Source organism: Phodopus roborovskii, unplaced genomic scaffold, assembly GCF_943737965.1.
Source record: "Phodopus roborovskii unplaced genomic scaffold, PHOROB, whole genome shotgun sequence".
Lineage (NCBI taxonomy): Eukaryota > Metazoa > Chordata > Mammalia > Rodentia > Cricetidae > Phodopus > Phodopus roborovskii.
The window spans coordinates 5,228,014-5,246,114 of NW_026126598.1; the positions used below are offsets into that span (position 1 = coordinate 5,228,014).

An 18,101-nucleotide genomic window follows, 5' to 3' on the forward strand; every position below is an offset into this window, starting at 1 on the left:
CTCCCCAACTTTCAGAAGCCGTGCCCCAATACAGGGTCCCTGCATGCGAGAGAAGCGAGGGACCTCTGTGCTGATTTCGCAATGCACGAAGCCCCTTGTGAGCCCTTTCTGAAACCCCCCTTTCTAAAGCTGTCCTTGCAGAAATGCAGGTGCCAGGAGAATTACAAAATCTACAAAGTCGCTGGCAAAGTAACTCAATTGGCAGATTGTTTCCCTGGGGTGCAAGAATTGGGTTCCATCCCTAGCGCCACATAAACCGCACAGTGGCACATGCCTGTAATTCCAGCACTCAGGAGTTGGAGACTAGAGGATCAGAAGTTCAAAGTCATCCTAACTACATAATGAACCTGAAACAAGCGTGAACCACAGGAGAGTCCTTGTCTAAAAATAAAAATACTTTGTTCACACTTAAAGTGAAAAAGAAAAAAGCCACAAACCTTTGCTGGGTTGGAGAAAAGTTCAAAAGTTACTGGGTACTATTGCTATAGCAGAAGATCCAAGTTTGGGTCCCAGCGCCTCCATCTGGTGGCTCACTCACAACCTGATCTCTGGTTCCAGGAGATCCAATGCCTGCTGGCCTCTGAGGGCACCAGCACACGTGCAGGTGCATACAGACACATGAATAAAAAGGTTTTTTATTTAAATGTTTTGTTTATTTAATATGTATGGGTGTTTGCTCTGCATGTAAGTCTGGCACTTCGTGAATTCGTGGAATTGCTGAGACCAGAAGGGGGCATCTGATCCTCTAGAGCTGGAATTATAGGAGGTTGGGAGCTGCCATAGGGATGATGGGAATCAAATTCAGGTCCTCTGGAAGAGCAGCCACTGCTCTAAACCAATGAGCCCCTATCTTTTTTTTTTTAATCTTTGCAATTCCCGCCTCCATGTGTATACTTGTATGGTGTGCATGCTTGCTTTCTTGTGTGTGACGGGTGTGTGTGTGTGTGTGTGTGTGATGGGTGTGTGTGTGTGTGTGTAGACCCAAGGTTGGTAGCAGGTGTCTTCCTGAATTGCTTTCCACCTTATTAAGGTTGGATCTCTCCACTGAACTCAAGAGTTGATACATAAAGCTATTCTATCTGGGGCTGGAAAGATGGCTCAATGGGATGGCTCAATGGTTAAGAGCACTGGCTGCTCTTCCAGAGGTCCTGAGTTCAAATCCCAGAAAGCACATGGTGCTCACAACCATCTATAATGGGATCTGGTGCTTAGCACTCATACATAAACCATAAATTCAAAACAAACTATTCTACTTAGCTAGCTTACTTTGAGGATCACATTTCTGCCTTCCCAGTGTTGGAATTTTAAACAGGAGGGCCCACCCCACATTCATGTGAGTTCCATGAATTTAAACTCCCAATCTTGGGCTTGCATGGCAAGTACTTGGACCACTGAGTCAACTTCTTAGTCGGTATACCTGTCTGTTTTTTCTGTCCATTTGGTTGGTTTGGGATTTTTGTTTCTTGGGATTTTGTGTGTGTGCATCAAGTGTGTGTGTGTGTGTGTGTGTACTTAGAATTGTGAACCTAGGACTTTACATATACTGGTCAAATGTTCTAGTAGAGAGCATTCTATCCCTACCTAGCCTCTTTTTAACTCATAATTTGAAAATGAGTCTAAGTTGCCTAAGCTGGCCTTCAACTCACTCTATAGTCCTGTCAGTCTTGAACTTGTGATCCTTCTACCCCATCTCTTGAATGGCTGGAATGACAGGCCAGGATTATCAGGTCCAGCATGCACCTGCTTTGTTTTGTCCCACCTCCCCCCTTGCCCAGTTACTATATTAGCATAACCGGTAAGGAGTGTTGTTCCTAAATATTCACATTGCAGGAAGCTGGCTGCAATTAGGCAATGAAGTCCGATCTAAGACAACTTGAAGCCTCTAGTGCTGACCATCTATCTATCTGCTTCAGCAAGCAGAGAGGATGCCAAGGCTAAGGCAGGCCTCTAGCCACAACAACCATGCCCTTATCCAGAGAAGCTTCCAAAGTAGACAGTTCAGGAAGGTTTCGTCTTTAATCCCCAAACTCAGGAGGGAGCCAGAGGTAAATTAATCTCTGTGAGTTCAAGGCCAGCCAAGTCTACATAGTGAGTTCCAGGCCAACCTACAGCTATATAGTGAGACCCTGTCTCACAATAAACAAAGAATTAAAATTCAACCCAGGACGAAAGTCCCCATGTTCTTTGCTCAGACATGACTTTGAAATTCTCTAGTCCCAAAATTCACTAGTTGAAAATGGCTGTAAAAGTGGAGCAAACTTAGTTTTCCTGTGTCCACCTAGATGGGATTCTTTTAAGTGACATTTATTTAATTATTGGGGGGTGGGTTCCACAGTGGATCTCAGAGGACACTTTATGGAATCAGTTTTTCTTCTTCCACTATGGGTGTCCTGGGGATCACATTCATGTCATTGGGCTTAATGGCAAATACCTTTACCAGCTGAACCATCTAGCCAGCCTCAGAGATGGTTTTGATGAGGTAGCTTGCCTAATTAATCCCCAAGACCAGATGAAAAAAAAAAAACAGATGAATTAAGAGTTTTGAAACAACAATCTAATCAATAGCACACATGTACTTGGTAGTCATTTTAAAATAAGTATAATAAAAGGTGCAAAATGTTAAACACTAAATATACATATTTAAGTATAGATACAAAGGAAATTTTTATTTCAAAAGGAAAGTTTAGCCACTATAAATATGAATGACAAGAGTTCATTTGTGCTATTATTATTCCTTATTCATTACATATTCATTATATAAATTTCAGATATTTAAATAAAATCTATCAGCTGTTTATGGTCCTTTTAGCTCCTCCCATCTCACACATGTACAATGATTGGGTACAAGATGACAGTGTTGATGTTCAGTGGAGTACATACATCTCCTAAAAAAAAATGAGTCAGGGGCTGGAGAGATGGCTAAGTGGTTAAGAGCATGTATTGAGAGGCTGGAGAGATAACTAGGTGGTTAAGGGCACTGACTACTCTTCCAGAAGATCCTGGTTCAATTCCCAGCACCCACAAAGGCAGCTCACAACTGTCTGTAACTCCAGTTCCAGAGGCTCTGATGTCAATCCACATACCATAAAGTTAAATAAATAACATACTTACAAAAAGAAAGACAAGAAAGGATATTTATAGACTTCCTCACAAAATACTGACTGAATACAGAGAGCAAATTTAGTTTTAAAGATTTACTTTTATTATTTTCTAATCATGTGTAGGACTATGTATCTGCATGTGTGCCCATGAGTGCAGGCCAGATGTGTCAGATTCCAAGGAGCTGGAGTTATAGATAGTTGTGAGTTGCCTGATGTGTAGGTACTGGGAACCAAATTTGGGTCTTTTGGAAGAGCAGTAGCAAGTGCTCTCAACTGCTGAGCCATCTGTCCTGCAGCCGCCCCAAAGAGAAGAGTTACAACTTTATAGTAATCAGGCAACTTCCAAATAAATGATCAAAGTTAACATCACTAACAAGGGGATAAACCAGAACCACAAGACTCTACCTAAGCCACAACAAGGACACATCATTTCTGTATATTTCTTGCCAAAAACGAACTTAGTCATTAGGAAACATCAAACTAGATAAAAATAAGTCTATAAAATAAATTCTTGATATTAAAAAGTGTCAATAAAGCCAGGGGGAGTGGTACAGGTGTGTTAATCCCAGTGATCTAGACTATGTGGTAAGAGGATTGCCAGCTTGAGACCAGCCTGGGCTACACGTGTTTCAGGTCATTGTGGGCTACATAGTAAGCCTGTCTCAGAACAAAACCAGGTCTGGTGGTACAGAACTATACCCACAGCACTCTGTAAAGGGCAGAAGAATCAGTTCAAGGTCATCCTGAGCTCATATTCAGTTTGAGGCCAGCATGGGCTACAAGAGACCCTGTTAGGGTATATATATATATATATATATATATATATATATATATATATATAAATTATTGGTTCTGTAAGACAGGGTTTCTTTGTGTAGCTTTGGAGCCTATCCTGGCACTCCATCTGTAGACCAGGCTGGCCTCAAAATCACAGAGATCTGCCTGCCTCTGCCTCCTGAGTGCTGGGACTAAAGGTGAGCACCACCACCACCCAGCCTTTGTTTGTTTTAATATATAAATAAATTAAACAAGGAGAGAACCAACTCTTAAAAGTTGTCTTATCATAGGGCAGTGGTGGTACACACCTTTAATCCCAGTTCTCAAGAGTCAGAAGCAGGCAGGTCTCTGTGAGTTCCAGGCCAGCCTGGTCTACAGAGCAAGTTTCAGGATAGCCTGGGCTGTTACGAGGAGAAACCTGGTCTCAAAACAGAAACAAAAAAAGTTGTCCTTTGATATTTGTACATAAAACTCTGGCACAGAAGCAAGAGGACTGTACACAAAAATGTGTATACACACACAAAATAAGTGTAATAAAACCATTTTTGAGACTCTGTCTCAAACAACAAAACCCTTCTTAAAAAACAGGAAACCAAAAGTGTCATTAAATGTTGTTGTGGGAGTAGACCAAAACATGTGACAATCTCAAATGTATCTTACAGATATGCTAGCATTTATGTGAAATTCCATATAGGTTTTTAGTAGCAAACTATCAAAATTAATTTCCCCAGTGGGAGATTGGTGAGATAAATTGTGATGCAGTTATTCCATAAATTATATTAAAAACAGAACAATCTAAAACTTAGCCAGACGTGGTGATGCTGTGTGATACTTGTTGTGGGAATGGCACAATTTCTGAGGCAGTTCAGAGGTAAAGCATTTGCCTACATATATAAGCCAGATGTGGCGATACATGCCTATAATGCCTGTATTTAAGACCCAGAAACAAGTGACTGGAGAGATGGCTCAGCAGTTTCGCACTGGCTGCTCTTCCAGAGATCCTGGGTTCAATTCACAACATCCACATGGGATCTGACACCCTTTTCTAGTGTGTACATATATATACAGACAAAATACCCATATAACTAAGTAAGTAAGTAAATAAATAAATAAAGAGGAGGTAGATAGAGGCATAGGGAGACCTTGTCTCAAAAATAAACCACTAGCCAAAAGAAACCGCCACTATTTCTTCCTTAATGTTTTAAAGACTATATATTAAGTTTTGCTGGTGTCAGTACTGAGTTTTCCTGCACAGTCTAATTTTCCAGCTCAATCCAACATCTACCTTCCCCTTCCTCTACCCTGTAAGCATACACCATACTTTAGAGTCACCCTCTGCATCATTTTACCAACAGTTACAATGAAACTGCATGTTCACCAAGTAGTTTATATAAGTAAATATGAGTTTTCCATTTGCCACCCATCTTATACATGACTTTTGTGATTTTCAAATCTACAGACCTAATAAAAAAGGTTGCATCAGCATAATTATTACAGCCAGATAGCTGAAGTTTGGGAATAGCTAAACATCAGCCAGATGAGTGGTTAGTTGTTTTTGTTTTTTCTATGCTGAGATCACAGATAGGGCCTTTGCACCTGCTAAGCCAGTGTTCAGCCACTGAGTTTCACTCCTCATAGTTTGGATTATTTTGTTTTGTTTGAAACAGAGTTTCTCTGTTTAACCCTGGTTGTCCTGGAACTCACTCTGTAGACCAGACCGGCCTCAAACTCACATAGATCTCCCAAACCCTGGGGTTAAGAGCATGCCCCATGCTCTTTTTTCGTTTTTGAGACAGGGTCTCACTTGTAGCCACGGCTGGCCCAGAACTTGCTATGTAGATCAGATCTGCCTTGAATTCACATTGATCCGCCTACCTGCCTGCTTGCATAGTGCTGGGATTAAAGATGTGTGCCACTATGCCTGGCTTTGTTTCATACTTGCAATAGCTATTAGACAGATGTTTCTTATTTCAATCAAAATGTCAAAACCTCCAGTATAGATCAGCATAATATATCCAATGGTATAAATTGTTATCTGTGTCGATGTACATGTTTATAAATTAAGATAACAGCTTAAAAATTGAGCATGTATCTATACCTAAGTGCTCAGACATACAGGCAGGGAAAAACCCATACACATAACATTATTTTTAAAAAGTTAAAGGGGTGCTAGAGATATGGTTTGATGGTTAAGACCATTGGCTGTTCTTCCAAAGGACCCAGGTTAAATTCCCAGCACCTACATGACAGCTTATAACTGTCTGTAACTCGAATTCTAGGGGATCTGATATTTTCACACCAATGCACATAAAATAAAGTTAAATTATTATTATTAGTAGTAGTAAGTTAAAGGAGTCCTTTCAAAGGCCGGGCACCTCTGTCCAAATAAGTGTGAGTTTTTAGCAGGCATACTAGACCACACCACTTTGGAATTTGAGCAGGATTGCTACAAGTTAGCTATCAGTCCAAGCTATACAGTGAATAGTTTAGCCGGGGCCAGTGTGAGACGTTTCACATACAAAAATTTAAAAAGCCGGGTGGTGGTGGTACACGCCTTAAATCCCAGCACTATGGAAGCAGAGGCAGGCAGATCTCTGTAAATTCGAGGCCAGGGCGAGTTCCAGTACAGCCAAGGATACACAGGAAAACCCTATTTCGAAAACACAAAACCAAACAAACAAACCCTGAGTCCACAAATCTGCCTCTGTGTCCTGAGCCCTAAGAACGGACTAACTATTGAGTTTCCTCAACGCCCATTGCACCAATCTCGTCGCTCCTAAAGCCACCTAGGAATGTCTACCTAGCATTATACTTGTCTTCCCCTGATTTAAAACCACCAGGGTACCGGGAAAGCATCCTTTCTTTGTGTCCCCAAGTTTAAAGATGAAACAAGCAATAAAAATGAATCTAGGAAACCTCGCGAGAGGTTGAGGGGCACATTCCCGGAACCCAGAGTCCAGTAGCTACAGACACTCCGCAAAGCGAGTTCCTCTGCTTCCTGTCACGCCCAGATGAGTGCTGAGGCCTAAGCATCCCTCACACACATGACCTAGAGGACTTTCCTGCACAGCAGGCCACACTGTCGCAACGTTTAAGTCCTTAAGGCGCGGATCAGCAACAATCTGTTGCGACGAAAACGGAACCTTAAGATTCGGAGTGCCGATTGCCAGAGAACAAGTTTCTCGGATGCGCAATGACGCCGCAACTGGCCGTGATGGGCGGAGCCTCAAGAGACTAGCGTCCGACTGAGCCAATCAGTGAGCAGCAGCGGAGCCGCGGTCCAATGGAGGTGCCTTGTGGGCACGCTAGGGGCGGGCCAGGTGCGTAAGACTTTTCGAGAAGACCCGCTTAGAGCACGTTGTTCTCGGCCTCTCCCTGAGTTAGGCCAGCCATGGCGGCGGTGAAGACCCTAAACCCTAAAGCCGAGGTGGCCCGGGCGCAGGCAGCGCTGGCGGTGAACATCAGCGCAGCACGGGGCCTGCAGGATGTACTGAGGACCAACTTGGGGCCTAAGGGCACCATGAAGATGTAAGACCCGGAGGGCGGGAGGGCGGCGGGCCGGGCGGGCCCATGGCCGCAAACTCGAGCCGCCGCCTCCAGGCCTTCGCTTTCTACCATGCCTGTGAGGCCTCCCGTCCAGACCGCCCGCTTGACACCTTTCGGGCTTGCCAGTCGCACCCGCTCACTTTGGAGGAAGAGGGTGGCGTGTGTACCTTTCCTCCACCCAGCCCAGTGGCCCCGAGCTTATTAGGATGTAGTTGTAAGGTCCAAACTTAATGGGATTTATTTTTTTGTTCCCTCTTAGTTGGCAAATTAATTAAGTTCACTGGGCCTTAGCGCTTTCTTTTACTTCGGTCTTACTCACTCCCCGTGCCTTTTCCCCCTTCTTGTACCCCGGGCCCCAAAAAGCGACTGCTTTCATGTCATGACATATATTTCATTGTCTCCCTTGTGGAACTTCTCATTATGTATTTGTTTGGGGTCTGACTGATCAGCTCTGGGCGGCCTCGAACTTTCAGAGATTCACTGTCTCAAAAGAAAAGAGAGAAAAAGGAAATACGCACTTCCCTTTGGCGTCTTTATGGGATTCTTAGTCGGGTTTCCATTGAAAAAAGTCGCATGTCGCTCATGAGTTTCTGCCCGTTTGACAGGCTTGTTTCTGGTGCTGGAGACATCAAGCTTACTAAAGATGGCAATGTGCTGCTTCACGAAATGGTAAGAGGTTACCGTCCTAGATTTAAAAAAAAAAAAAAAAAAAGTCTTTCAAACAAATGTAGAAAGTAGTGTACTACATGAGTCTCCACACATGGTTTTGATCCCTGCTTTGAGGGGAGGGGCTGCTTTTTGTAAAGACTGGGTGGTGGTGGTGGCATTATTTAATCCCAGCACTCTGGAGGTGGGGCAGTTCTTTGTGAGTTTAAGGCCAGCCTGGTGTACAAAGCACGGTCCAGGACATCCAGTGCTGTTGCACAGAGAAACCCTGTCCTGAAAAACCAAAAACAAAACAATTATCAAAGCCAGGCAGGGCTACATAGTGAGATCCTGTCTCAAAAATGGGGTAACTGGGGGGGGACCCCCTCACCTTCCTCCCAACTACTGGAGAAATGAAGATTTCCTTACATCAGAGATAACTTGCTTCTGCCTCTTGAACGCTGGGGCTAAAACTGTACGCCTTCACACCTGGCTAATTATATTTTCTGTAAATTATTTTTGTTCCAAGGCTCAAATAAAATTGATCCAAGCACCCATTTGCTTACCAGAACTTTCAGGTCCAGCAATTCAAATCCCAGAAAAGAAAGTGACTTAAAAATCCAAGCAAAATGTGGCCAAGCTGGACAGTTTATGTGGATGGTTTTAAAAGGAGCCTGTCTTACATTTTACTGAAGGTAGTAGTGGTTTAAGTCATTTAAATAGTTCTCTCTTTTTCTACTTTCAGCAAATTCAACACCCAACAGCCTCTTTAATAGCAAAGGTAGCCACAGCCCAAGATGACATAACTGGTGATGGTACTACATCCAATGTCCTTATCATTGGAGAGCTGCTAAAACAGGCAGACCTCTACATTTCTGAGGTATGCACGATAAAATTGTTTCTGTGATATGTTGTTTGGTGGATTCTTGGTGCAAATTGATGAGATACTACCTGAGAGCACACCATAGACCATAAGATGAACCTGCTTAAATCTGGGAGCCTGTGCTTGTCCTTATCTTGCTCAGGTGTGCATGAAGAAAAAGTCAACTATGTCTATGTATATTTAACAGGCCTGCCTCAAACTTAACAGAGCTCTGGCTGGTTCTGATCCACACCTGGCCTAGTCTCTGGATTTTTTTTTTTTTTTAATGTTTCAAAATAATGTGAATTAGTTGAGATTACCTGCAGACAGGATAAGCATTTTCTGACAGCAGATTTTAGGAGCTAGTTTTGGATTTGGTATTCTGGTTTGCACAGTGAACACCCAAGTGTGCTTTGTCTGTGGTTCCCTTGGCCTTGACTCTGTGCTAGAGTAAAGTCTGTTCTTTTCCTCTGCATTGAAAGGAGTACTGTGTCCTTTTTAATGTATTCAAAAAATCAGCACATCATGTTAGCTTCATTGTATTTAGTATGGATCACCCATGGTGTACCTTCAAATGTTAATGAACTTAGTGAATTGTTGCATCTTGTTGATGATGTAAATGTTGGCTGTGGTTTTGTAACTGTTTTGATTATAGGGTCTTCATCCCAGGATAATAACTGAAGGTTTTGAAGCTGCAAAGGAAAAGGCACTCCAGTTTTTGGAGCAAGTCAAAGTAAGCAGAGACATGGACAGAGAAACACTCATCGATGTGGCCAGAACATCTCTGCGAACTAAAGTTCATGCTGAACTTGCAGATGTCTTAACAGAGGTGTGTGATGCAATACATAGAGAAAATCTGCCATAAATATTTTTTCTTAGTGTTGTCTACAGGTCTTCACAGGAATGCTGTGTAAAGTAAGGGGTTCAGGTTTTTTCCTGGGCAGTAATAAACTAATCTGTCTTCAAAGAGTGAAGAAAAAATTGTTACCAGGACAGGCAGGTTTTGGGAGAATAATTGAAACTTCTATAGAAGGATTATAAAGTGCAGATATGGAGTTTTTGGAAAACCTCTAGTCATAGGTGGCTTCCCCCCCCCCCCATGGGAAGTAGTAGTTTGGTATGTGTCCTGATCTAATCAGGCTAATTAATAATTCACTCTAACACTTTGTTTGGGGAACTTTCAAATTTCTCTGCTATTTTTGAATAAATTAGAACTTTATTATAAAAGGTAAATTGTTGTAAGGTGTAATTATGTTTGTTTAGGGATGGGGGAGTTTGAAATAGATTCTCCTTAATCTTAACCATAGTCCTTAGTGTAACTAAGAAGTTACCTGTGTTTGCAATGCAATAATGAGAATGTTGATGATTCTTCAGACAATTGCAAGTTGATTTAGAGGCAAATTACTTCAACCTTTCCACTTGTCTAAAGGTCAGATAAAGTGTATCAGCTTCTACAAATTAAATTTATTTAATTGTTATCTCGTAGGCTGTAGTGGACTCGGTTTTGGCCATTAAGAAAAAAGATGAACCCATTGACCTCTTCATGGTTGAGATCATGGAGATGAAACATAAATCTGAAACTGATACAAGGTAGGTGACAGAATGTTTTGAGATGTTATTCTAAAATATGAGTATCTGTGAGTGCTTATTGAGTACTTTGCATAATGGAAAGATTGCTGGTTAATTAAGTTTGTTCAAAGATTTCTAGTTTGAAAATGTTTCTTTAAGGGAATTAAAGTGATCATAGTTTGATAGCCTACTACAGATTGTAGTTTCTCCTAAGGTAGAAGGTTGTTATTTTTGTTTGGGCAGCTTGTCTTGTATCTTAGAACATTGCTTTTTCCGCATCTGGCCTTAAATTTAACTGAGAAGTTTTGAAACTATTTTAGAAATTTGTGGGCTTGTATGAAGATTATCACTGTAGCAGTTTTTTTTATTAGTGTGTGTCACTCTAGAGGAGTGATACCAATTTTTCTGTTTTATAGCTTAATCAGAGGGCTTGTTTTGGATCATGGAGCACGGCATCCTGATATGAAGAAAAGAGTGGAAAATGCCTATATCCTCACATGCAATGTGTCTTTAGAATATGAGAAAACGTGAGTTTATAACAGACTTCAGGGTAGGAAGAGGTTGGTATGGGGACTTGGGTTATATATGTGTAGCTTGGTCATAGAGCACTTGGCCTAGAATGTGCCCAACCTAATGCAACTCCCTCAGTCACATTACAATTAAGGTAAAAATGGAAATCTTCCCCTTTCCTGTGACGTTTTTGTTTTCTTTTGTAGAGAAGTGAATTCTGGGTTCTTTTACAAGAGTGCAGAAGAGAGAGAAAAACTAGTAAAGGCTGAAAGAAAATTCATTGAAGATAGAGTTAAAAAGATAATAGAACTGAAAAAGAAAGTCTGTGGTGATTCAGATAAAGGATTTGTTGTTATTAACCAAAAGGTAATAATTTAAAGTTTTGAATTAGTCTTGTTTGTTTTCAAGGTAAAGGCTATTGAAAATGTTTTGTGTTTTATTCAGGGGATTGACCCCTTTTCTTTGGATGCCCTTGCAAAAGAAGGTATTGTGGCTCTGCGAAGGGCCAAGAGGAGAAACATGGAGAGGTGAGTGGCGCCAACTTCACACTTTGCAAGGGCCTTAGAATTATTCCTTTTGCTCCCCTGCTGGTTTTCCATATTATTAGCATATATTATTGAACAAAACCATTGGTTTCATTATATGTTTTGGTCATTTTCACACACACACACACACCCGGCTGTACTTTTTTATCCCTATTACTGGTTGCTCTAGTTTCTAAGTAGTCTACTTTTGTTTTCCTTTAGAAAAAAAATTTGCCTATATAACCCATATTTTGCTTTTTGCATATTCTGTATTGTGGCAAACTAAAAATCTACCTTTCCTATGTTCAGGCTTGTGCATACCATAGCACATAGGTATAAATCCGAGGACAGCTTGAGGAGTCAGTTCTCTCCTAACTTGGGGACCAGGGAAAAAACTCAGGTTGAAGGGCTTAATCCTTAGCTTGAGGTCCTATCACAGACCCCCAGATTTGGCATTTAACTTCACTGTTGGTGATCCTCAGCCTCCCAAGTACATGGTTATAAATAAATACCACTAGTGTCAGCCAGTATTTTAACCTCTTCAAAAGTGCAAAGTTCTTAGTCTAGAGGCAACATCAGGAGAATAGTATGTTAAGGTATGATTGCACACAAACCCGTAATGCTGTCTTTTAAGACAAGGAGGCAGCCCTGCATATATATCTCAACTGAATATTCAAAATTAAGGACAAGCGAGAAGGAAGGTTCCTAAGAAATATTCCCACACAGAAATCCATCCTATTCTGGTTTCCTTGTGTTGTGATGGCCTTGGTGAGATTTAAAAGCTTGGTTACCAACTAAGTTATGGTGAATGGCAAGAGCTTTGGTTTATGATACACTACCTCCATGACACATGATAGCCAGGGCTGTTACACAGAGAAATCCTGTTCAGGAAAACATAAATAAATAAATGGGAAATACATTGAAATGTAGTTTTATCATGGGATTGGAGAGGTGGTTAGGAGCACTGATGGCTCTTCAGAACCCAGCACCCACGTGGCTGCTCGTAACTATTGTTATGAGTTGGTTTTTCCCTGCCTGTCTGGTCCCACCTCCAGCCCCAAATAATATACAAAGACACTGTATTAGATATAAAGCTGGTGGCCTGTTTCTGATGTTTCTTATTGGCTGGGTCTGTCTTAATGATTAACCCATTTCTATTAATCTAAGTACTTCCACATGCTCTTATCTTACCAGAGAGGGGCTGGCATTCTACCCTGTATTCCTCCATGTTGAATCTCCTCCTTACTACTTTCTCTTTCATTGTCTCCTAGCCCCACCTATCTTGGTTTCCTATTGGTCAACAGTGCTTTATCCATTAAACCAATAAGAGAAACATATTTACAGAATGACATCTCCCATCAGTCTGTAACTCGAGACATACATGCAGGAAAAGGCATGCACACAAAAATAAATACATAAATGTGCTTTCATCAACCAGGCAATGGTGACACACACCTTTTAGTCCCAGCAGAGCCAGGACTGTTACATAAAGAAACCCTGGGGGAGGAGGAGGTGGGACGACAATATACTTTGATCGCGTCATTCTGAAAATCGCCTTCCTAAAGATTGTAGTCTTACTGAGTATAACCAACATGGCTTATACATTTTCACATAATGTGCTTTCACTGTTACAGGCTGACACTTGCTTGTGGTGGTATAGCTCTGAATTCCTTAGATGACCTGAATCCTGACTGTTTGGGACATGCGGGTCTTGTCTATGAGTATACGTTGGTAAGTGTTTTCTCCTAAAGACAGTATTCTGTTTATCAGTATTTGAGTAGAAAATTTCAGACTCAATCATATTTTTCTTAACAAGTTTTTGTTTGATTTTTTTTTTTGGGGACAGGGTTTCTCTGTAGCAGCTCTGTTCTGGTACTCTGTCAGTGAAACTGGCCTCAAATTTAGAGGTCCACCTGCCTCTGCCTCCTGAGTGCTGGGATTAAAAGAGTGTGCGCCACCACCTCCTGGCTTTTCTTAATTTTATGTGTTTATTTTCAGACAGGTTATTACTGTATTGCCTGGGCTAACCTAGAATTAACTGTGTAAGGGTTTTTGGTTTCTCAGGATGGGGTTTCCTGGCTAGCCTGGTCTACAGAGCGAGTTCAGGGCAGGCTCCAAAGCTACACAGAGAAACCCTATGTTGAAAAACAAAAAAAAGACAAGAGTTTCCGTGTGTGGCCTTGGCTGTCCTGGAACTTTATTGGCCCTGAACTCAGACAAACTCCTGCCTCTGCCTCTCTATCTAGTATTGCGGTTAAAGGCATGCACCACCACTGCCCTGCTGTATAGAGCTCTTTTCGCTGAGTTTATTCTAGGTTGCTTTTTGTGAGGGTTACTTATTGGACACAGGCAATTTGACAGTGGTTACAGCACTTTTAAAATAGGATTTTCTCGTGCATCTTGGTGGTTTATGTGTAATATGAGTTGACTTTAAGCTTTTAATTTCTTTTGTACCTGATTATCCCCCTCCTTTCAGATTTTCTTTAATGGGATGATGGCTGTTTCCTATTACACTACTTACTCTTTCACATACCTCTCCCTATACTCTTCACATGCGCTGTTTTTTTTGGTTGGTTGGTTTGTTTTGTTTTGTTGGGTTTTTTTGGGGGGGGGTTGTTGTTTTAAGACAAGGTTTTACTATAAATCCTTGGGTGTGTAAGAACTCATGAAACCTGTCTGCCTCTCTTTCAAGTTCTGGGATTTAAGGTATGCATTACCATGCCCGGAAGGTATCCTGTTTTGACAGTAATTCCTCTTCTCCCAGGGCGAAGAGAAGTTCACCTTTATTGAGAAATGTAACAATCCCCGTTCTGTCACATTACTGATTAAAGGACCAAATAAGCACACGCTGACTCAAATCAAGGATGCAATAAGAGATGGCTTGAGGGCTGTCAAAAATGCTATTGATGATGGTAAGAACCACGCTGTACTTATGTTCTTGTTGCTAGTCTAAAAGGCATGGCTGAATACTGTGTTCTTTAGTCAGTAATTTACACAGCCAGACACCATGCAAAAGTAAAGTCTTCTTTTAAAATGATTGGTATGCTGTTTTTTTTAAATGGTATATCATTACTAAAAGTAAGTACAAATAAATGAGTAAAACTGGTGGCTCTTTAGCTACCAATTGGAACAGTGTGTTTGGTTATATTATGGCTCAAGAGGCAGGTCTGCATATGTGAGACCCACATTTCCATCTCTAGCACTGCAAGAACTTATAAATGCACATGCCTAATCACAGGTGTAGTGGATTCATAATAAGTTAAATGCTTAACATGTATGTCTCCTTACAATGCCATGTAAAACTTGGTTTTACATTTGCTGTTTTCGGTTTCTCTGACTTCTCTCCCTTGTCCACAGGCTGTGTTGTCCCGGGCGCTGGCGCAATAGAAGTGGCAATGGCAGAAGCACTGATTAAATACAAGCCCAGCGTGAAGGGCAGGGCTCAGCTTGGAGTGCAGGCATTCGCAGATGCCTTGCTCATTATTCCCAAGGTTTGAATGCTTTCCTGAGTTTTCCTTGCTGAAAGGCCAGCCTTTGTCCTGCAATCAGTTGTTAATGCTAATTTCCTAAACTGTGTCAAGCCAGGTACCTGTGAGGCTGAGGCAGGCTGATCTTGGCCAGCTGATGTACATAACATTTCAGGGTAGTTTCCCTTAGCCCTGTGTGGGTAGAGGTTTGAACACCCACCCTACCATACAAGCTGTACAAAGGAGAATGGAGAAAAAAGAAAGCCAGCATGGAGGTTGGTCACAGAGTGAGGACTAGCAGCCATATAACAAGGCAAGAGGCAAAGTGGACAGATAACAGAGCTGTCCATCAGCCCTGTCAGCCATTGCCTGTATGGGTTGTTCAAGTATGAACTTGCTTTTTTTACTTGAGTAAAACTAATGGACATGTCAGTCTCTATGAAGTACTGGGTAAAGGTGAAAGTTTGAGCAGTGCTTTTGTGAGGGCCATGGGTTGGTGTATATTAGAGTTAGTCAGCAACACCTGTCTATTCTCTCGAAGAGCACATGAGTAATGAATGGTTCTATCTCAATGCATACAAGCCACCACCTCATTTATTTATTTATTTATTTATTTGGGGCAAGAAGGGGTGTGCTATAGCACACATAGAGACGTCAGAAAGAAGATTGCTTTCAGGGGAAAAAAACCTTTTTTTTTTTTTTTTTTAAATTGGAAATATTGTATATTTACTATAGGCTTAACATTGAATTTTCAGTTTGTCTCTTCAAGAATTAAATTTGTTTGATAGGTTCTTGCGCAGAACTCTGGTTTTGACCTTCAGGAAACATTAGTTAAAGTTCAAGCTGAACATTCAGAATCGGGTCAGCTTGTAGGTGTGGACTTGAACACAGGTAAGAATGCCTTTGAGGGTTAGAGCTAGCTGGAGTACAGCTGGGGCAGGTGAGGCTGGGAGGGGCCTTGCTGGGCTGCTCTGCTCTGCTCTGGTGTCAGTGCTGTCCTTCAGGGTTGATGTGACACATAACTGCACTAACGAGGTGGAGACTGAGGCGTAGAGTGCTTATTTTAAATGGTGGAGTAAAGCTAGTGGCATGATTTTATTCCTGCTTTTTAGACCCTATAGCCTAAATATAAAGCAGAAGGCCTATTGTCCGTACTGTCACTAACTTAATAGAAGAGATTGCTGGAATGAGGGAAGTCAACAGGAATGTGTCCAGAACAGAGGGGTGTCCAAAGCAGTGAGTGCTTTGTGTGTGCAAGTCATAAAGAGATGGACCACAGGGCCATGATTCTGGAGAGGAGTGGTGATTGGAGGACTACTGGTTACTAGTGGATGAGTAGTCAGTGATAACCAACACTATTACTTAACATTTTAAGATTGGAGGTTGTCTTTTTGACTACATAGCAAAACCCTGTCTAAAATAACCCAAATTGGCCCTTGTTTTCTGTTCTAGAATTGGCAGGGTTTGTTCATAAAATAGAATGATTTCTTGAAAAGGGCTTTTGATGGGGCTAGAGAAAGATGGGTAAGAACACTTGCTGCTCTTCAGAGGACCTGGGTTCAGTTCCCAGCACCCTCGTGGCAGTGCACAACTGTTACTTCAGTCCCAGGGGATCTGATAACCTCAAACAGACAGACAGACATGCAGTTAAAAGACAATGCATATAAAATGAAAATCCTTTTTTATAGGGGGTATCTGATAGTCTGTGATTTCAAGGTGTGGTATTTTTCAGGTGAGCCAATGGTGGCAGCAGAGATGGGTGTGTGGGATAACTACTGTGTGAAGAAGCAGCTGCTTCACTCCTGGTGAGTTTGGAAACTTGAGCTAGCTCTTGTCATTTAGTTGGATAAGTCGAAATGTTCGTATCTGAGCTGTCGTCTTCTTTTTCCCTTCCAGTACTGTGATCGCCACCAACATCCTCCTGGTTGATGAGATCATGAGAGCGGGCATGTCCTCTCTGAAAGGCTGAAGAGGTCCCTTGTCACTGCATCTGTAATGCTGCAGAATGATGTGGGGAAATGATCTTTTTTTGTCCAAGTGATTTGGAAAAGAATTTACTCTCCCCAGTTGAAGAAAAGGAACAAGACATTTGGCACCTGTTCAAATTATAATACTGTTTAAAAAAAAATTCTGTTGAGTGTATGCATAAGGTCATAAAGTGGGCCCTTTTAAACCCACTGAACATGTTTTAGCTACAATGACACATATTAAGATAAGTGTGTGGTCTTCCTTGTTCCTTAATGTTCTTCAAAAAATTGTAATGGTTTTTTTCTTAACAGCATGGTGGTGCGTGCCTGTAAGCCTAGCACTTTGGAAAAGAGGTCTAAAAGTTCTGCTTTAACTCAGGCTACAGGAGACACCCCCCCCCCCCCCAGCTCAACGTTTTTTTGTTTTTTTTTTTTTTCCCCCTCTTGGATGTATTTTAAGTTAGCCAACTAACTCCCTGTTATACATGTAAGATTCTTGCCAGTGCAAAACACATCTGGGTAATTTATGGTTTTCATAGTGTTTAATAAATACTTAAAAAAAACTGATCGTTTATAATTTTGACATAACTGCTAAAAAAAATGCTTCCCTGGAAAAGCTAACTTAAGGTTATTAGATGGAGGCTGGAGTGGTAGATCACAATTCTGAAGCCCAACCCCTCCTGACAGCATGAGAACACAAGAGGTGGAAGTAGTTACAAGTTAACAGCCAAAAGGAAAGATGGCTAAAGAATAAGGAGTTGGGTTAAATACAATATTTTTAGGCTATTTCCAAACCTTTAAACTATGCTTTTGCTTCGTGTCCATCACAAGCTTTGTTGTCATCTTTTTCTCACCTAAATACTCTTGGTTTCCATTAGTTTATGTGTTGCATAATATATGAAATATTCCCGAGTTGTGGCGGGGGTCCTCAGTATTCTACAGTGAGGAAATAAAAAGTTGGGACCTGTGGTCTTGTGTTTACACAGTTCAACTGAATAAAGTGGCATGTGGGTGGGTGGATAGGTATTTAGTAGGAGTGCTTACTGTTCGTGCAAAACCAGGAGTTCCCAGCAGCCACACCGTGCTGTTCCTAACCAACTGCAACTCAGGCGCTGTGAGCACGAACACACGCC

At 41.6% G+C, this 18,101-nt stretch overlaps 1 protein-coding gene and 2 non-coding genes across 3 annotated transcripts; all 3 read left to right on the forward strand.

Moving 5' to 3' along the window:
• Positions 1–7,185: 7,185 nt before the first annotated feature.
• Positions 7,186–17,106, forward strand: Cct6a (chaperonin containing TCP1 subunit 6A). The gene is made up of 14 exons (XM_051204796.1): positions 7,186–7,406; positions 8,030–8,093; positions 8,815–8,949; positions 9,587–9,760; positions 10,418–10,521; positions 10,917–11,027; positions 11,217–11,376; positions 11,455–11,537; positions 13,169–13,265; positions 14,299–14,446; positions 14,892–15,025; positions 15,790–15,892; positions 16,734–16,806; positions 16,898–17,106. Exons 1-14 carry the CDS (start codon positions 7,270–7,272, stop codon positions 16,968–16,970), a joined length of 1,596 nt encoding a protein of 531 aa, XP_051060753.1. The 5' UTR covers positions 7,186–7,269; the 3' UTR covers positions 16,971–17,106.
• On the forward strand, positions 9,319–9,457 carry LOC127237055 (small nucleolar RNA SNORA22). The gene has a single exon (XR_007835819.1). It is a non-coding gene; the product is annotated as a small nucleolar RNA SNORA22 (small nucleolar RNA).
• LOC127237054 (small nucleolar RNA SNORA15) lies at positions 14,491–14,624 on the forward strand. The gene has a single exon (XR_007835818.1). It is a non-coding gene; the product is annotated as a small nucleolar RNA SNORA15 (small nucleolar RNA).
• Positions 17,107–18,101: the final 995 nt, after the last annotated feature.